Here is a 21,641-nt window from a genome sequence, read left to right on the forward strand (position 1 = left end):
ATCCTGTGAACTGCTCCTCTGCTCTTGGGTCTCTTGCTTTCTGACAGAACAATCTAGCCAGGATGGACCCAGCGGAGGAATCCACTCTTCGCTCCGCCCTTTCTCAGCAGGGAGCTTTACTGGGACGTCAGCAGGATCAGATCTCCACTTCTAACTAGGCCCGAATGCAGTTCGGATCAACCAGTCACACTGTTTCCACATTGGTGGATTGGGGAGCCAAAGGGAACTTTCTGGACATCGATGTGGCTTCCAAGTGGCAAGTTCCAGTGGTCCAGTTGGACAAATCTATCACAGCCCATACCATCAGCGGCACGCCCCTGACCATCATCACCCATTCCACCAAGACAGTTACCTTCATCTCTGGCAATCATTCGGAACAGTTATCCTTCTACCTGGTCCAATCTCCATCGGCGCCGGTAGTGTTGGGGCATCCTTGGTTGGTAACGCACAACCCACACATAGACTGGTCAACCAACAGTAGAGTTTGTACTGTTTGTCCCACTGTCTTATCTCTGCTGTCTCCCCTGTCCAGTCTTGTGTTTTGTTTCAGGATGAATTGGTGGATTTATCCGGAGTACTGTTAGCACACCATGACTTGAGGGTGGTGTTCAGCCAGTCCCATGCTGCGACCCTTCCTCCTTATCACCCGTACGACTGTGCTATTGATTTTCTCCCTGGCACTTCTCCTCCAGGAGGATGGCTGTTTTCGCTCTCTGCTCCTGTGAGGGAGGTCATGAACAGGTACATCATTGATTCTCTGGCAGCCGGTCTCATCCGCCTTTCCTCTTCTCCAGCAGGGGCGGGGTTTTTCTTCGTGGAGAAGAAGGATGGCTCATTAGACCTTGCATAGATTATCAGGGGCTGAATGACATCACGGTGAACAATCGTTATCCGTTGCCATTGATGTCTTTAGCTTTCGAACTCTTGCAGGGAGCGTCCGTCTTTACGAAGTTGGATTTACCCAATGCTTATCACCTTGTCTGGATCAGGGAGGGGGATGAGTGGAAGACAGTTTTTAACACCCATAGGGGGCACTTCGAATATTTGGTTATGCCTTTCAGATTGGTCAATGCCCCAGCCGTCTTCCAGGGGCTCAGGAATGACGTGCTCAGAGACATGTTCAACCATTTTGTGTTTGTCTATCTAGATGATATTCTGATCTTCCCCCAAAATATCCAGGACCATGTCCAGCATGTCAGGAAGGTGCTTCAGCGACTGCTAGAGAATCAGCTGTTCATTAAAGCAGAGAAGTGCACTTTTCATGCACAGTTGGTTCCGTTCCTGGGGTTCATCGTTTCATCCGAGGGAGTGCGCATGGACCCTGCCAAGGTCATAGCCGTCTCCGATTGGCCAAACCCAGATTCCCGCAAGGCCTTGCAGACATTTCTGGGGTTCGCCAATTTTTATCATAGGTTTATTCATAACTACAGCCAACTCACCACACCTCTTACGAATCTCACCTCCATCGCACTGACTTTTGTTGGTCTCCATGGGACGAAGCCGGTCTCCACGGGCCGAAGCCGCATTTTTTAAATTAAAGAAGCAGTTTACCACCACCCCTATTCTTAGTACTCCCGACACTTCATGTCAGTTTGTGATGGAAGTGAATGCGTCGGTTCACCGGTTTGTTCTGTTTGTTTTGTTTTTCTATCCCTCATGTGTCTCAGGTGCTGCCAGCATGTGTGATTGGCATTGATTCTCTGCCTACTTAGACCCTTCATTGTGTCATGATCTTGGCTAGATTGGTTTTGTGTGTTCAAGTATCTCACCTCGCTCTCTCTGCCTCAGTTGGTCCTGTCTTGTGTATCTGTATTGGTTGCCTATCTCTGCCCGTGGGTCTGCACTGCGGTCACCTTCCAGTTTGCTGCCGCACTTGTCCTTCTGCCCACACATTCTTCAACTGAGGATTCCTCACAGATCTGCTCCCTACTACCACGATGCATACACGCCTATGAACACACTCTTCATGGAGGACTCCTCACAGATCTGCGCTCTACACTGCCACGACGCATACATGCCTACGAACACACTCTTCACAGTGGATTCCTCACAGATCTGCTCTCTACACGACCACGACGCACACACATCTACGAATGCACTCACCGCCTTCCTGCTGCAGGTGCCGGGTTCCCCACGCTTCGCCAGCCCTGCTGTGTTCTAATTTATTGTCAATAAATCCTGTGAATTGTTCCTCTGCTCTTGGGTCTCTTGCTTTCTGACAGAAACCATAATGATAATACAGGAAAACTATGGTAATAAAAATCATAATTTTTTGGTTATTTTGGTTTTACTGTACAAATACTATAGTTTAACTATGAAAAGTAAGTTAAGTAACCATGTTCCTTTGGTAGAAACCATGGTTTTCATATATTATACTGTATTCATATAGTAACCATGGTTTTACTATAGATGAACCATGGTTAATATTATGGTTACTATGGTTTTACTACAAATACCATGGAACTTGTAGGAAAATCATAATAACTACAAAATTATGATTTTTATTAATACAGTTTTTGTTTCCTTGTATTATTACTATGGTTTCACTATGAATATCAAGGTTAAAATATGGTTACTGTAGTAATACCATGGTAAAATTATTGCGAGAGCACGCAAAAGTTTTTGTGATGGAACGCAAATTATTACGAGGGAACGGAAACTAAATTTTCATCACATTATTATCGAATAAATTCATAAGAATAAATACTGACACTGAATTTTTTAAAGAGAGTAATTTTGAGCATTTATTTTTAAATGAAGAGAGCTTCCAGCATGGTCCATTACATGAAAATTAATAATTTAATATGTAAAAAAAATAAAAAGAAAAAAAATAAACAATTTAAATGAAACACCAATTTATAGGTAGCATTTCAAACTCTGACAACTAAAATCATCGAATATTTCTGGAAATACCCCTATCAATATCGTCTCATTGCTCAATCAGATAGTCCAGGGGGAACTCCAAATTCAAGATTTGAATTGGAATTTAAAATATTTGTAATTCGGTACTGAATGTTACACTTTCTTTCTTTACTGTAACCTACCTTTTGCATGCGCATTTTCTCAAACAGCTTAATTGATACTCATTAGTCACAACAAAAGCCTGTTTTTGTTTTTTTGTACCCAGAATTACAGTTCACTCTCCTTAATTCACAAAGTATATACCACCCCTCACTCTCCAGGGGTGAAAGAAACATAATCTCTCTCTATGTCTCACACTCTCTTCGCATCAGTTGTGGTTCTTTGGTCTGATCACGGTAAGATGATTATGAACTGGATATTCTCAATTACAGCATGTTAAATTGCCCTGCAGCAATTTACATAGACATGAATATGTATGCAGCTGATTGGCAATAAAAAAATCCAGACACAGAGTATCATTGGTTTCCAAGCTATACCATGTAAGGAGCATGTTTATGCAAATATGCATTTGTTTGTGTGTTTTTGCTCTAAAAAGAAAATTAAGAGGAATTTCAATATAGTGCTGCCTTGCTCGCTGAAATAAGGTTTGCACTGAATAAAAGACTCTGTCTGCAATACTTACACAATATATCAACCTAAACTCACAAATTCCTTTCCTTCAGAATCTGTAAAACTTCATACTTATGTTGTAGTCTATCTAGTAGCTACAGCTGTTCCAGTCCTCAGCTGTTGTTTCCAGTATAGTCTTCTAGAAGCCATTCCCTTCAATCGAAGTCTTTCCCCCACACACAGTAACTCTGATAGTAACAGTACAGAGGTGAGCAGCTCACTTCAGTACAAAGCATGCAAACTCCCTGTACTCTGTCACTATCTAATCCCAACTGAATGATGGAAGAGATCCCACTGTCGCAATCTGATTTTAGGACTCTCAAGGCACCCCAGGATAAAATAAACCTTTCTAGCAGATTATATGTGGCTGGTGAAGTTCCACTGGTAGAGAAAAAAAGACTCTTTTACACACCGCATCATCCTCAAACGTGCTGTATAGAGCGGAATTGCACTCTGAAGTTGGATATTGGACCTCTATGTGCAATACCACATTCAGAACAGCGACAGGAAAGCTATTTGGAGACCATTTACTAAATAGAAAAAGATATTCAATGTGTTCTGGACACTGGTGCTGTCACACACACACACCGGTTCAGATTCAGAATGGCAGAGGGGAGACATACAGGCTCACATGAAGATTGGCGAAATAACAAAAGGAGTACAGAGTGAACATAATCAATCGTAACAGACTGAATAAGGATGTGATTCATTAAGTAACTTTGCCCTGTGTATGTGTGTGACTGTGTATTAATTCCCTCTGGGTTTGCCATTGAAAGCAAATGCCCATACGGACCTTCGGTGTGAAAATTAGCTGCGTTCAAGAAACAGACTGTATCGTCTGAGATTGCTCTGTTTTCTGCATTTTATTGTCAATTATCCTCATTTTAGTGTATGACTATCGCTGCGCCTGGTGTGGACAGACAGATAGCTTATCACTGGAATCTTATCACGTCACGTCTGGTTAGGACGAGGTGTGAGACTAATATTCTTTTCCACAGGGGAAAAAATGATTTTTGGAACAACATGAGAGTGGGTAAATTATGACAGAATTTCATTTTTGGGTGATCTATCCCTTTAAGCATTTATGAAACAGTATTTATCGAATGAAACTCACCTTGCTACCATTTGAACCATCCAGACCAAGAGAATCAGCAATACCCCTGTAACCCTGAGGAAAGAACAGCTGACTTAATTTACAATAGAAATCACCAAAGAGCTGTTGTTGTGTAAATTATTGCTTTAGACAAGTATTGAACCTTATAATGTTTGAAATGAGATTTGTAAGCTCAATTAGTCAAGTCATTTTTATTTGTATAGCGCTTTTCACAACACACATCAGTGACAAGGAGGAGGGCGGGGCCGGGCCGTGACTACGCACGTCCGGCCCCCAATCAGGCTAATCAGCCGAGGAGAGGGATAAGTTCAGTGGGATATGGCAGTTTGAGAGAGAGAGAGCCACACGCAGCTGCCGTGTGTGCGTTTATGTTTTGTGTTTAAATTAAAATATTACTTTGACTGTTCAGCTGGGTCCCGCCTCCCTCCCTCCCTCCAGGGTTTCGGCATCAATGTAACAAGGTTAAAATGTGAAAGGAGGAGGCGGGAACCAGATGAACAGTCAAATTAATATTTTAATTTAAACTTAAACAAATAGACACAAAACATAAACGCACACACGGCAGCTGCGTGTGGCTCTCTCTCTCTCTCGAACTGCTGCATCCCACTGCACTATCTCTCTCCTCGGCTGATTAGCCCGATAGGGGGACGGGCGTGCTTAGTCACAGCCCGGCCCCGCCCTCCTCCTCGTCACAACATCGTTTCAAAGCAGCTTTACAGGAAATCGTGCATTTAAAAAAAAAAAAAAAAAAAAAAAAAATGAAACTAATATCTATAATGTCTTACAGTGATCATTGTGTAGATTGATTAAATATGATTGTAAAATGTGTATAGAAATTAAATAATTAAATAATAATTGTATTTAGAACCCCTGTGAGTAAACTGAAAGCGACTGTGGTAAGGAACACAAAACTCCATAAGATGTTGGTTAATGGTGAAAAATAACCTTGGGAGAAACCAGGCTCACTGGTTTGAATATAATGCCAATATTAGTTATTTGTGTGCAGTGCAAGTCATGGTTTTAAATTTGTAAATTATGTAAGAATTAAGGTCCAGTGTTTTAAAAATAAAAAATATATTTTTTTAATTAACTTTAAGATTAATGACTAATGTCTCTGAAGTCCATCTTGGATTAACTGCAGATGTTCACAAAGATGCATTGTCCTTTGTTAGTTGGCTGATGAAGGCTTTTGTTGGCAGTTAAATGGTAGTCTATGTATTCCATTTCAAGAGTGTAGTCCATCAGTAGACAAAGGTGATGCAGGCAGAGATTAAGCAATAATGTCTATATCTTAAATGGGGATCATGGTCTTATTTTGTTCAAAGAGATTTCTTAAAATCTACAATGGACTTAAGATCTGTAGTATGTCTCTCTGCTCCTTTAAAGCTATTAGAATTTATTCAAAACTTGTGAATCTCTCAAAGAACACCTTCTGTAGTTCTGTTCCAAAGACCAAGTGAGCTGCTTTGCTGTCTACTACCTGCATAGGCAGCAGCCTTCAAATGGGCCATTCAGACCGAACAAGTTCTAAGCTAGACGCAGTGCAATGAATAGAACAGAATGAAGTTGACTCGAAAGTAGATGTTCTTTTCAACTTGGCACGGCATCTAAATAACGTGTAACCCCTGAAAGAGACGCTCAACAAAAAACAAAATAAAGCTACCGAGGCCATGTTTGGTCAAAGACCTAGCGTATGTTTACATAGAAAAACTACTGAAAACCAGTGCAAGCGGCCAAATGTGTGTGAACAGCCAAGGCGGTGTCCTAACTAAAACGGAACCTTTATGGAAGTTTACTTTACATAGACAGCAACAATTGAGTCCAATAGAGTTTAATGTTAGCATGTTTCTAAGCTAATGATGTGATCCTCTTATGCATACTGTAAAAATCCATAGCACACACAAATATTGTGTAAAAAAGATTTAACTAGCTTAATTATTTTAGCAAGACTTTTCAGTTTATATTTATAAATCAACATTTCATCCGTCATCACAATAGATTGTGGGACTGCCTGATTCGTGAGGGATGCATGTGATGCTGCCTTTGAATTTGGCCAAAACAAGGTATCTTACCTTTTGAAATAGCATTGCATCAGAAGCGCACCTATGATGCCTCAAAATGCTGTCTAGGTAGGCAGCTCGCTTGGTTTTGAACAGATCTTTAGAAAGTCCCAAAAGTTAAAGTGGAAGTATGTGTGTGTCTTCAGTCTCGAGAGGTTTTGTCTAAACCTAGTGGGTGATACAGTACGCACTTCCAAAGCTGTTCCAAGAGACATCTGCATAAAAACGTCAGTCTTCATTTACAACTTATCACATGCTTATGCGATTTCTGCATTTTTATTTACCCTTCTGAGATGAGTTTATGATATTCTGCTTGTTACACTAAGAGTCTATCAGTGCAGATTACTCTAGCTTTTATTGGACCCACTTATTGCCCATGAAGACACTTTGAGGGAACTTAAGAGTAGACTAATGATTTCTCAAGTGCACTGAGAAAATACCAGTCTGCTCGTGTGGCATCCATCTTACAGTAAGGCACTGCTGACAGTCTTTGCTAACATAAACTTCGGTGCTGCCACTCAAAATGCCATACCTTTTCTCCTGGTTTACTGGGCAATTTGTCTTTTCTGGTGTCCCCCTGGAGAAGACAGGGCAGATCGGCATGTTGGTGGACAATCCCTTATTGACACATTAAGCAGTGGATTCTGAGGTCTAGTGTTCTGAACCCTTGTAACACTATTACAGCTGTTAGGGACTCTTTTTAACACACTGGCCAGCAGCTGCAAAGCTGGATAATATTACTAGATAATTGGGAGGCTACAAGCTCAAGGCCCACAGTAACCTTGTTTGATGGGCCTGAAAACATTACAGTCAAGGTTAATAGAGTAAGGGCGCCTGCACAATAGAGTTTACACTGCTCAGATAACAATACAAATCCACTGATTTCAATGGTAATGGTTAATGGCAAGGACGTAGATCAAAAACGCAAGTGTATAAGTGTATTTTTTGTCAAAACTGAGTTGGGTCTCTTCGCCTCTTAGATCGAAATTGGGACCCTGTGCAATTATGTGGTCCATGTGTAGCTGAGGTATCCTAAGGGTATCATGGGTTTGAAAATATCTCAAATGATATTCAGGACCCAAGATAAGGTTCAGGTCCCAAGACATGGTTCAGGTCCCTCCTTCAATGTAAGTCTTTGGGAATTGTTTTGAAAAATCCTTAACCCCAAGTATAAGCAACAGTAATGGTGATGCCTTAGCACAGCACCACTAATAAAGAAAGAGATCTATGTGCCCAGTATATTATGTTTACATATTGATGTGCTGCACAAACGTTATTTCACAGAGAAGGTATTTCACTTAGAGTTACAGAACACACAAGATACAATTTAGCCATGGAGTCAATCAATCAAACAAGACTCATGCTGTCAATTTGGTCTAAAATATCATTGAAACTTCCTAGATTTTAATCTGTTTACAAAACATAATATTGATAATGCTTTAATAAATTGCAAGACCATTAAAACAACTACTGCAGCTCATAAATAATTCAAGCATGGTGGTGGTCGCTGGATTCAGGTTTTCTGCCCAAAATCACTTATGTCGCGTGGGTTCTAGTTGAATATTGGATTATAGAGCGAGGAAGATTCTAAGAGAGGCAAAGTGGTTAGGGAGTATATCTCCATAACAACAAAACCAGCCCAGGTAATTGCATTTTGAAAGTGTTGTGCATTGGCCGGTATTAAGGATCTAGAAATGCCTGTCGATTCCGAACATAATTCCTCATGCAATTAATCCCACTTCATTCAATCCATGAAACATGATTGCAACTGGCAATTTTCAGTGCTGGGTACAAACCCTTTTGAAAGACGCATTCTAAGTGATCCACAAAAAGAGTTCTCATGTGGGTCACTGCAATTAACCTTTCAGGTGACACACTGTGCATTTAATAGCTCAGAACGCTGTAATGTTTGTGCACTATCTTGCAAATTGGCACAGTTTTATACTCGATTCTTCTTTGAGGTTAAGAGGTGACCGTGTCTACACAGAGAGAGCTTGACTCTCATTCGGTTTCAAACAGATTTACTTTACATTACTTATGCATCTATTAAACGTCCGTGTTTTGTAAATGCAGTTCCATGGCTGTCAGTTAGTACTATTGCAACATACTGGGCAATTTTGGCTAGTTCATACAACCCATGCGTCATTTAACCATTTGTTGTAATCTCATTAAAAGCAGATTTCAATTAACAGAATTAGGTTAAAAACCAGTAGGTTAAATTTGTTAAGTCTGAAGTGCATATTTAACATTATAATGTATTCAAATTCATCTTAAAGACAACTGGCATAGTCTAACAGCATGACATTTATCAAAACCTGTGAAGAGGTTACAAATTTACTGTTTTAAACAGTAATTTCTTCCTTCTCTAAATGCCAGTTTTTTTCTCTAACAGCCAAAAAAGTTTATTTCCAGCATTGTAAAGGTGATACCTCAAACACAGGTCAGCATGATATTTTCAACATTAGTCACAAGAATTCCAGCTACTTACTGTAGCCACTGAACACAGTGGGTCAGTGTTGAAATGCATTTTGCAATAAATTAAGACTAGTTTCGACGTCTTGGGCTAAGTCTGTCTCATGGGGCAACTAGTGTTGGTTGAGGTCTAGTATTGGTGTCAATTTGTGCCTAAGAAGGGCTTGTATTGTTCTGAGTTTGGGTCTTAGAGGGTCACGTATTGGCCTGGTTCTTGATCTTGGGGGTTCTAGTTTTGGTCTTGGTTTAAAGGAGTTTTGTATTTGGTCTGGGCCTTAGGGAGTCTGGTCTTGGTCTAGACCTTAGCAGTTCTGGCATTGGTTATGGTCTTAGGGGCCTAGTGTTCATTCTGCATCTTAGAAAGTCTAGTATTTGGTTTGGCTTAGAAGGTCTTGGTCTGGGTCCTAGGGGATCTGGTCTTGATCTGAGTCTTAGGGTGTCTGGTTTGGTCTGGTCCTAGGGGGTCTGGTCTTGGTTTGGTCTAATGAATTCTGGACTTGGTCTGGACCTTTGGGGTTCTAGTATTGGTTTTGGTCTTAGGTGGTCTAGTATTTGGTCTGGGTCTCAGGAGGTCTAGTATTGGTCTGGGTCTTGGGGGTCTGGTCTTGACCTGGGTCTCAGTGCACCTTGTTTGGTCTGGGTCGTAGAGGATCTGGTCTTGGTCTTGGTCTTAGGGGGTCTAGTATTGGTCTGGGTCTTAGGAGGTGTAGTATTAGTCTAGGTCGTAGGGGGTCTGGTCTTGAGTTTGGTCTTTGTGCATCTGGTATCGGTCTGGGTCTAAGGAGATCTAGTAATGGTCTGGGCATAGGGGATCTAATACTGGTCTGGTCATAGGGGGTCTGGTAGTGATCTGGATTTTTGAGGGTCTACAGTTGGTCTGGTACTGGGTCCCTAGTGGTCTTGGTATTGGTTTGGGCCTTAGGAGGTTTGGTCTTCATCTGGGTCTTAGGGGGTCTGGTCTTGGTCTAGGTCAGTTTTTCAGACAATCCAATCAAGAAGTGTTAAAACACTTACTGTAACAGTCAGTCCAATAAAAAGCAAAATGCAGGCCCTACAGCACAAAAGATAGGGTGAAGCAAAGCTATTTAATATAGTGACAATACTATCAGGCAATTCAATAGCAAATTAAAAGGTAGACACTTTAGTTAATAAATAAGTTCTGCATCCAGTCAATAAATATTAGATTTTATTTCTCTCTTTCCATTCACTATGCTGTAGTAAATCAAGCCTGTGAGCCAATATATATGCATGCACTACCCTGCCTCCATAAATTAGCATTTATTTTCTTTAAATAAAAAAATCACCAAGAACGCTGTGTTGATGACAAATTACATCGGCTACACAAAGCTTGGATTGCCTGCTTGATACCCAGCTTGCTTGTAATATTCAAATGTTTCTCTTTGAAGAGGCAATAACAGAAAGTCGGCAGATGACGCCAAAAATACCACCAGCCGCAAAACGCATGTGCTTCGTTTTTCCCTAATCTGTTTTCAGTGCCAGAGAAACGTTCCGACATCCATGAATTCCCACATAGATGAAATGTGGGTCACATTCTCTTCTCAATACAGGAGATGAGCTTTCCAGCTTAAACTTGCCAACCAGTAAACAGAACCATGGTCTTCAGATTCTAAAGAGATTTTGTATCATGAGTTTAATTTAATTCCAACAACTTCACAAAACATGCTTATGTAACCACAACTTTAATTTATATATAGATCCAGTGTTATCAAGATCAAAGTTTTTGTTCATGTCTGAGCTCTGAGCAACATGATCACACGAGAAGTCGGCATGTTGTTTCCGAGAATTCCAATAGGATCAGCCACATTATGCTGACTCACTGACAACTACCATCTCCCATCAGACATTTATTGCATCGGCACAAGCGTGTTTACCTTCCTTTGTGGCTTGACCAGAAGCATATTGCGTCAGCAGCATGGGAGACTCGGGTTGAATCCCATGTTGAAACCAGGAAGCTTTCGCTTACTTTCGCGATTCAGATGTTGCATTTACCACCCTAACATTACATTTTTACTTCACTGAATGTTAGGTTTAGGTTTGGAGTTTGAGTTGGGGGCTATAGTTTACAAAATATGCATTCCTCTTCACTGTATTACATCCTCTACAGCTGAAAACAACTCGCATTGAACTCGCTTTTGGCGCAACTCCATGGACATTTCACCCAGAAAATGGAGCTCACACATGCCCATACACTTAGCAATACACCTTTCTCTTTTGACAAAATGGACCAAAAATACTGATGACTCATCTTGTTCGCAGGGGTGTATACTGTACATATTTTTTTCCAATTAAGTGCTCTATGTAATGAGAATGTCCCCTCCCATTCTCCCCATAATACCTTCTGCAACCAACATGCAATAGCAAGCAGCAAATCATTGTTTTGTCAGGCTGTGATGTAAACTAAAGGCTGTCGGCTATTTTTAAAGAAGGACAAGCCCTTCGATATGTCGCCCTAATTTACTGTTTCAATGGAAAATAAGTCAACACAGAAAAGACAAATGGGTTTGCTAAACAATTTCATGCCGGCTTTAAGGACAAAATTAAGTTATTAAAATGAGTTTGGTCGAAAACTCATTATTGACAGTTTACAAAATATAATGCTCATTATAGGTTATCTTGCATTAAATGGACTAAACACATCAAAAGGAAATAATGGATAATGTCAACAAACTTTCATAGAATAATTGTCATTGTTTTCTAATCACAGTAAACATTCAGCAAATTCCTACTATCAGATCAAGCACTAATATGGTCAACAAATGAAGTGTATCCAGATGGTTCTGACACTGGTTGCTGATTAATGAGCACCCTAGTGTGAAAAAAACAAAAGATAGAAAACCAATTTGTTAGAATGTCTAATTCTAAAAAATAGCGCAACGGAAGGAAAAATGGCAACAAATTATGTGTGTCCTGTAATTAAAATCGATGTTTTGTAGCTTTCAGGCAATTTCTGTGAGCTTTGAAACCAACTATATTAAAAAAGGCCACTCCTAGGCTGTATTTCCAAGAAAGGATAAGACTTTTGTAAACTTTTAGGAGTATACAAGCATACAGATGGCCTAAAAACCAAGATTTGGACTAAAAGCCACAAAACTCCATTTTTTATTTCATGGGCTCTTTAAAGTTTACATTCTATCTCTTCTGGGAAAATGGACCATAAATACTGATGACCCATCTTGTTCGAAGGAGCGTACATACGTTTTTTGTCCAATAAAATGCTCTCTAGAATGAGAAAATCTCCTCACCTTAACACCGTCACTAATATGTCCAGACTGTTTTGACACTGAAAGTTGATTAATGAGCGCCCTACTGTGACATGACAACAGTGAGAAGACAAGTATGCAACAATGTTTTATTTTAAAATAGGACAATGGAAGGTCAAATGTCCCGTGATGACCTATTGACCTTACACCACTGCAAATGGAGATCTGAGTCTCTGTTAAGCACTGAAACTGATCCTAGAATACCCCTTGGGATTGTCCACTTATTCAGCTGGAGCGATGGAGCATTCCAGCACCGACAACTTGAGAAGCTGAGCATGCATTTCTCTTGATCCCTAATTTTTTTAAATGTATTTATTTTATTGCCCGGAGTGCCATTAGATTCTAAATTAGCCAATTATCTTCCTGTCTTACTGTAACAATACTTGATATTCCAGTAGCCAAAGCAATGATTTTTATCAAGTCCTGAGGCACCTTGAAAACATTAAAACGTACTTATACCCCCAGCTTTTGGAGTAAACCTTTATTAAAATGTTGCTCCATACTTCCTATCTCTGCTATCCCTTTATTTGGATTGCGTCATAAATTCAATATGTGCCAAAAGCAATTACACTAGTTCCGGTTTTGGAAAAAATACTGTATCATAATTGAGGACAAATAACAAATTAATGCAAGTTTGAACAGTCTTTTCCTGAGGATTCAATTACTGAACAGAGTGAAATCTGAACAAACTACAGCAGGAACCAAACATATTGTCCAAAAGCAATGCAACAAACTGCAGTCATCAGTTTACACCTTCTACAATAAATAAGAGAAGTACTGTTGCAAAATGAGAGTAATTAACAGAACAACTGACATTTGCCTGGTCTATTTCAGATTGATTCAGTGATTGATTGATAGTCTACCACTGCAGATCCAACATCAGGCTATAATAATGTGACTCTGTTGTTCAGAATCTGTAAAAAAAAAAAAAAAAAAAAAGATCAATAGAAAAAAAAAAAAGAAAAACAACAAAAACTGTATTCTTAACTCCAGCTGGATTTGAAGACAAATTAGATGTAACGTTTTGGCAGAAGCCTCACTAATTATGTAGAAAGCAAAGCAAATAGCTAATTTCCTCAAAAGATGTCTTGACAGAGGTTCTCAATTGGTTTTGCTTTAGGACTCAGATTTTACATAGGTCCTCAAGTGGTGACACTTGTTTTTATTTATTTATTTATTTTTGCTTGTATAGTTTTATTCATGGTTTTTGAGAATGAGGGGATGTCTTAAAACCTGCCAAAGTTGGCATCTGCCTAGCCTGACCAGCTTTTACCAAGTTAGATTCGAACCAAAATACCATACAGTTTGATTGGACGCACAGACTTTGACGACATCTCCCTTTTAAACGTTTTTAAGTCTGTTTAGTTCACAATTCTAACTATGGTTGCATTTTATTATTTGCATTTAGAACAGTTTTTTCCCTGCTGTCCACCACGACTTGCGACCCATTTTGTTCCCAAACGGTACTTCAAAATGTCTCACTCAAAGCCAAACATGTGGTGTTGTCAAGAAATGTCTCTATTCCAAAATACAACAAAGCAATTAGACAAGTGACCTTCAACACCTTTTGTTCTTAACAAACATATCATCAGCTGTTCATTCCTGTACATTCTAATAATTCTTGCTGTGGCTCCACTCTCTCTGTGACACTAGGTAAGGAACATGTCTATCAAGTGCTAAGACAGTTCTCACAAAATTCCTTAGCCCAACATCATTACTTAACATGTAACAATAATAGCGTTCTAACTTCTGTGACAACTTAAATATGATAAAACAAAGAAGAACACTTAAAAGAATACTTCCAAAAGCAATATTTTGGCAACCTATACTGAAAACCAGAGATCATAAATCTTTACGCACATGCACTCAGTTTTGTCATGTCATTTCATTAAAAAAATCTATAAAACATGATTTAACAATGAACCAATCAATTTAGTTTTATTACAAAAAAAAAAAAAAAAATCTGATTTGTTGATGAAAATCATTCCTTACCATATCCCCTATATCTCCTTTATCTCCTTTTTGTCCAGCATGTCCTCCCAAACCAGGAATCCCTTGATCCTCCTTTTCAAATAAAAGTAGAACGTGCAAGTCAGTTTATGCCATGTTAATACGCTAAAATGGCTCTCCATATAAGGTCTCGTAAAGCTGTGATCAGAATTCAAAGAGGAGTCCCAATCTAAACTCTGCCTCTCTGTACTTCAGAAGAGATTAGATGAACATCACCCATTGATGAAGTGCATTCTGCTAAACTGCTGCTAATAAGCTTTAATTTCTGCCTCTGGCTGTCGTCCAGGTATACAGACCAGCATAAATGTGCTTTAATTGGTCATTTATTGTGCATGCAGCATTACCTCAGGATTCAAAGTGGAGTGCTAACTCAGTCATTTAAAGAATGCTAATTGGCTAACTTTACCTTAATGGGGGGACAGTGGCATCGATCGGTTGGCTGATAAACTGGCATGGACAGCAATCTGTGGAAGTATCCTGTGACCAATGGGGCCGCTGTGGGTTTGTGGGTTTCCAGGGGTTCACACTGGTGGAATTGAAAAGTACTGTTTGATCACTCAAATACAAGCTAAAATAATCAATTATACACTTTAAATTCCAATCTGAAAAAGAAGGTTCCATAAATTCCATCACTTGGATTTGTGGGGATTTTATGCATTAGCATGCATGTGTGTAGTTATTTCTTGCGAAACGCATAACCTTGGCAAACTATGTTGCCAAAACAGTCCACTCAGAATATATCATTTGGTACTGTAAAATGATATTAATCCATATTGCTCCAAGACCTGAGCAACAGATATTAACCAGGTTGGCCACTTGAATCATTCAGCTACAGTGAGGAAATGCTAAAGAAATATAATCCCAAATGGGATTAGCATATCACTGTAAAGACAATGTTCCAATTACAGCATTGAGCAGGGATGTGGATTTGCCCTAATCCAATCGTTTAAAACAGGATGTTGCCTTTAATTAATCAGAAATTATTGACCGGAGCAACATGAGCTAAAAGGATGTTCTCAAGGGCTTTGCCTTCAATGGAAGGCCATGAGCCCAAGAAAAATACATGGAAATCACCGTGGCTGTGTTCCCAAAATTAGTATGCTGTCTATGTAGGCAGCATTTAAAGCTGCACTCCTGAGACGAAGGCTATTTTAAAGGTAAGCTGAAAAAAAACCTAAACGTTTTAAACCAACCTAAGCTGGTTTGCTGCTGGGAGACCAGCTGGTTGACCAGTTAAACCAGCAGAGCGCCCGCTTGGCCAGGTTGGGAGACCAGCTAAACTGGTTTAAACCAGCTAAAACCAGAAAACCAGCTGGTTTAGGATGGGGGTTTTTTTTCAGCAGGGAAGATGGTGGACGAAGCAAAAGTAATGTTGATTATAAATGTACTTAATATAATACTGAAAAGTAACAATACAAAATTATAGTGTTTAGGGGTTTTCTTTACCCATTATTTGTGTGTGCTATGTATTTTTATGCTTATTAGCATATCACATTGTTAGCATAGCAACATGTTAACACCAAACTCTATTGAAATTAATTGTGAGTCAAGGTTCCATGGGCTCAATCCTGTTTAGCTTCAGTGGGCAACCGGTCTTGAGCTACAGGGTGATATGGCTGCTGCTGTAATGCTCCTAATTTTAGTGTACAATGATTGGATATTTATACAAGTTTACAATCTGTTAGGAAGGATCACTGGGTCTCTATCATTAACACTGCTACACCACAAAGCCAACATCTTACCGTAACTCCAGGAGAATCGCAACATCTGTCCATCTCGGCTATTCTAGCATCACAAAAGATCAGAATCTCTTGAAGCTCAATCTGTGAAGGTAAGTTAGTACTTGTGAGCATGAACATGGATATTTGATAACTTAATATAACAACTCTTACTGTCAAAGTACAAGTCATGTGTAGGGTTGCCAGATCCACTGTTTTCCTATGGGATCTGGGACACTTTTGACAAAACTGTTGCTGCGAGTGATTTTGAGTGTTTTGAGGATTTGAGGGTATCACTCAAATAAAATCTGAATGTAAGGGTTTTTGACCAAATTGATCAAAATTTCTAATCGTGATTAATTGCAGATTTTGAAAATGCTAAAATTTGACACCATATATAATTATTTTCCTGTCAAAATGCATTTATTTTCATCTTAGGAAAGAAAAAAACAAAACAATAAGTAACAATATAATGCTTTATTAACATTTTCCAAACAAAGCCTTCCACAATATAAAGATAGAAATGCAGTAAAACATCACCTATTCAAGTAACATTAAACGTTTCCCAAAGTCTAATTGGGAGGTTGACTAATTGAAAGAATTAGTCCCTATAGGTTGAGTATTCATTCATATTTTCATTCATTTCATATTTCTATAGTCATAATTTAACATTTAAAATATTCATCTCATAACATTATTTATGCATTTGCAACTGCTGTGTAAATGCATTTATTCCTGCTCTGTGAAAATACACCAAATTGCCACCTCAGATGCAGAATCTGTGCCACCATTGCTCTGTAAAGATGGCTTTAGTCCCCATAGGTTCAGTATTCATTGCAATGGGCATTAAATCTCTTAAACTCTCATCTTCCACAATATTAATTTGTCGTAGACTGTGACTATCGTCTTTGTTACGGCAATCGTGAAGCTGTCAACGCCAGCATCCAGTGCCGCTTTGAACCCCATGGGAAAAGCGGAGTGACAGTTAAGACTTGCCGTGATTCAGTGGTAATTAAAATGTGCTGAAAATACTTGATTTCCATCACAAGTCCCATTTGGGCTTGTTTTGTAGATCAAATAATAGCGCAAAGAGGTCCTTTCTCCATAATTTTATCATTGACAGGGAAGCGCTGTTGTGGTGTGTGTCAGTGTAATGACTCCAGGCAGTCAAATTACAAAGGTTCCTTGCTCCCAAACAAGTGTTTATGCTGGTTTATGCTGTATTAACAGTAAATGCATTAATCGCGATTAAGAAAAATGAATACGTTAAACATTAATTAATCGCATGCGATTAACGCATTCATTCCGACAGCTCTAATATGACTCCAGTGGTTACATCCATATTTTCAGAAGTGATATGACAGATGTGGGTTAGAAACACATCAAAATGTAAGTCTTTTTTATTCTAAATCTCCACTTTCACTTTAAATTTTTCATCTGAAAGCTACATGTGGTGCCTGTTTAGTTTCACTTTCACATATGAAAGTGAAAGTGGAGATTTAGAGAAAAATGTACTTAAATTTTCAACTGTTTCTCACCCACACCTATCTTATCGCTTCTGAAGACATGGATTTAACCACTGGAGTCTTATGGATTACTTCTATGTTTCCTTTATATGATTTTTTTGGAGCTTTAAAGGCCTGGTCACCATTCACTTGCATTGTATGAACCAACAAATTGTTGTTTGTGTTCTGCTGAAAAAAAAAAGTCATACATATCTGGGATAGCATGAAGGTGAGTAAATAATGAGAGAATTTTCATTTTTGGGTGAACTATCTCTTTAAGCAATTGAGTGCTGCCTTATTTCTTTTGCTCATCTTTTTCTTTTTTTCACAACTCACATCCACTGGACGTCCATCCTCAACACGAGTGGTGATGAAGGTGCGTCCAGTCAGGTTCATGGCACCCCTCTCAGCGGTCACTTGACGCTCTATCAATTTACAGTCCACGAAGACGGAAACAGCGTTGCTTTCGACGGATACACTGAGCTTGTGAAACTGTCGATCAAACAAGGCGTGCAGGTCTCTGTTTTTGAACACATATAGGAGGCTGTTCTTCAGAAAACCCTGAGCTAAAAACTCCACTGTTTTCTTAGCCCCATCCACTATTAATGATGCCTAAATGAAGAAAAGGAGAGAAGAAAAGATGAGATACTTCAGATTAATTTTATGGTGAAAACAAACAAACAAAAAAACTTGGACTGTCACATACCTGCGTATCTCCACCTTTATCAAAGATCTGCAGAAGAAACCAACGATCTCTCTTTGTGGTTTTCCTGAGCCGGAATATAGATATAATGGAGTATTCATGTGAAAGTCCATTTGTAAACACAGATCTATAGAAAAGAAAACACACAACACCAGCACCTACAATTAGAGTTTAACAATTTGAACAACAGATAATAAAACGACTATAAAATTGGTCACAATATGACATTTCCCTATATTATCATAACTAAATCTGCTGGGGGGAAAAACACAGCTTTAACCAGCCTAAGATGGTTTGCTGGTCTTAGCTGGTTTAAGCTGGTCTAGCTGGACTCCCAACTTGACCAAACTAGTGTTGGTCAGCTGGTATCCCAGTCTGACAAACTGGCAAGTGCCCAAAACTCCTTTAAAACCAGAAAAACCAGACCAGCCTGACCAGGCTTGGAGACCACCTAAGATCAACAAACCAACTTAGCCTAACATACTTAGCCTTAGGTAACATTGAGTGGGACAACTCTCCTCCAATACTCAAATTAGTGGTTGATCAAGATAGGTTTTCAGTGGAAGATTCTTAAACTTTTACATTTGACAGGACAAAATAGGGTATTAACACCCATCTCATGGTGAGCTTCATGAAATATTACATTTGAAATTGCATATATTCAAAAAGGGCATTTTAGAAGTCAGCTATATACCCTCCATATGCTACCACAATTTTAAAGCTTCTGACAGGTTATTAAAATAATTTAAAGAATTATTCCACTTTGGGGTGAATCTCATAACACTTTAAAAGAAAGAATTACCAATATCCTCTTTCATTTTTTTCATACACTATTTGATAATTTACAAATTCAAATATTTAATCAGAAAAACTGACAATGGGAAAATCCCATGTATGAATACTTTAAAGTACAGAAGAGAGAAATGGAGAGAGAAGAGAGATCAGACTTACAGTACAAGAGACAGGCTGAAAATGAGTTTCCACTTAAATATATCATGCTCTATTCTCTCTAGGCAATAGGCAGGTCTGCATAGCATGTCTTTTAACAGGCACAGTGGAGAAAATGCACATTATTAAAATGATATATATTCTACTTTACACGCTGGCAGGCAAGGTCAAATAAATGCTTTTGTGAAAGAGAGAAAGACACAGTAGGAGAGAGTGTGTAGCCAAAAGGTTAAGGAAAACTAGCCCAGATATAATACAGGACAATGGCCAGACTATTAGTAAAAACACATTTTTCATACTTTTTCCTTGTAACCCTCTTAAAGGAATTGTTCACCAAAAATGAAATTCTTGTCATAAAATATACTTACCCTCATCTCATTACAAACCAAAATAAACACAAAAAGAGAATTAACACATGAAAGCGTGAATTCAATTTCAGAGCTTCAGTGAAGGAAAAGATTTCCAGTGAATAAAGACTTTTCGTTCTGTTCCTCAAGCAAAGCTAGGACCTTATGAAATCCTTTTTTTTTTTTTTTTTTACTAAATTCTACTGAATTTTTCCCCACAATTCCATGTTTTTCATTTTACTTTTTCTGAATTCCTTGTTTAGTTTAATTCAGTTTTAGCACCAAAAAATATCTAACCAAATTAATTTTTAGATATGTAATCAAATGAAATCTGAACAATTCCTTTTCAACATACCATTGCATTATTTATTTCAAATGAAGTGCTTCTATACAGATTCTCACAGCACAATCCAAAACACAAAATGTGAGTTATTTTTGTCAAATACATTGCTGCACAGCATCACAACATTAATGAAATGTATGTTTAGTACATTTAGTACAAAAGCACTCTTACTAGTGAGATATTGCTTAAATGTAATGTAATTATGACTGAATGATTCTTCTTCTTATTATTATTAATATTACTACTTTAAATATTACATTTTACTATATAGTAGTGTTCTGTCACAGTTTCTTCAATTGCATGCATCTAGTTAAATGAAACTTTTATTTTGGCAGAAATCCGAATGCAGCGCTTTCAGTTTGTATGTTTTTGACGAGAGCTTCACACCTCCAGATAAGCAGTTCTCAATATGGCCTAATGTGCTTTTTAAACCTCTTCATGCTGTGTTCTTTTTACATAATAAATCATTTATTCTTTGGTCACCATGTAATAAGCACTATCTGCTTCACGTTGGAGTCCTGATAATGGTTCATTTTGCGATAAAAATTCCTTATATATCAAACAAACAGACAGATAAAACAGAAATATTAAATTTGTTACTCACTGGCATTACTGTTGTGTCTAATATAGTTGGCACTGCTCTATAGTTTCTTTGCAAAGCCTCAATCATAATTGTTCTCAAAAGAATCCTTAGAAAAATGTGCCAAACAAAGGTAGGAACTTAGTTAAAAAAAAAAATTATGTCACTCATTCCTAACATTGGAATCCTTCAGAAGGCTATGCAGAGATGCAGCTGTTCCACAACTAGGAACATGACAATCTTTTCGTTGGTTAAACTAAATACAATATTGTACCACTTTCAGTACCTCAGTTTCTCTCTCTTTATCAATTCACAGCAACAATATGTTGTGGAGGTGGAGATATACAAATGGCACTGCAAAGTGATGTCACAATGTAGCCGATTTCAAAATGAGACATTTTTGCAAAGCGGAAACAATAAATGCTCTTTTTGGACTGGAGAGGAAGTTTTGAGTTCTGAAACTTACAGTATGTTTTTTTATAGTACAATTAGCTCTAATATGTTAAAATATCAAGGAAAATTTGATTCCTCGTGACATGGCCCCTTTGACTTGCTTAACCAGCAAGACTCCATTGGTCAACAAGCTTCATTAGAAAGACCATACTGGGTAGGGGGGCCTGGGTATCTCAGCGAGTAAAGATGCTGACTACCACCCCTGAAGTCACGAGTTCGAATCCAGGGGTGCTGAATGACTTCAGCCAGGTCTCCTAAGCAACCAAATTGGCCCGGTCCCTAGGGAGGCTAGAGTCACATGGGGTAACCTCCTCATGGTCGCTATAATGTGTGGTTCTCGCTCTCGGTGGGGTGCGTGGTGAGTTGTGCATGGATGCCATGGAGAATAGCGTGAAGCCTCCACACACACTATGAGCTCAACAAGCCACGTGATAAGATGCACGGATTGACGGTCTCAGACGCGGAGGCAACTGAGATTCGTCCTCCGCCACCTGGATTGAGGCGAGTCACTACGCCACCACGAGGACTTAGAGTGCATTGGGAATTGGGCATTCCAAATTGGGGAGAAAAAAAAAA

General features: G+C 38.8%; 1 protein-coding gene across 6 annotated transcripts in view; it reads right to left on the bottom strand.

The window, feature by feature from the left end:
- Nucleotides 1-21,641, bottom strand: part of LOC127412422 (collagen alpha-1(XIX) chain-like) — a 210,820-nt gene that overhangs the window by 180,476 nt on the left and 8,703 nt on the right. For 2 of the 6 annotated variants that reach the window (XM_051648759.1, XM_051648757.1), the window contains exons 5-11: nt 18,398-18,521; nt 18,028-18,303; nt 16,211-16,291; nt 14,875-14,994; nt 14,451-14,522; nt 7,238-7,282; nt 4,646-4,699 (exon numbers count right to left, since the gene is read on the bottom strand). In XM_051648759.1, the coding sequence (XP_051504719.1) occupies nt 4,646-4,699; nt 7,238-7,282; nt 14,451-14,522; nt 14,875-14,994; nt 16,211-16,291; nt 18,028-18,303; nt 18,398-18,521 (772 nt within the window). The remainder of the gene's footprint in view (nt 1-4,645; nt 4,700-7,237; nt 7,283-14,450; nt 14,523-14,874; nt 14,995-16,210; nt 16,292-18,027; nt 18,304-18,397; nt 18,522-21,641) is intronic. The other 4 variants (XM_051648760.1, XM_051648758.1, XM_051648762.1 and 1 more) reach the window with 2 other exon arrangements.

Source organism: Myxocyprinus asiaticus, chromosome 21 (genome assembly GCF_019703515.2).
Source record: "Myxocyprinus asiaticus isolate MX2 ecotype Aquarium Trade chromosome 21, UBuf_Myxa_2, whole genome shotgun sequence".
Classification (NCBI taxonomy): Eukaryota; Metazoa; Chordata; class Actinopteri; order Cypriniformes; family Catostomidae; genus Myxocyprinus; species Myxocyprinus asiaticus.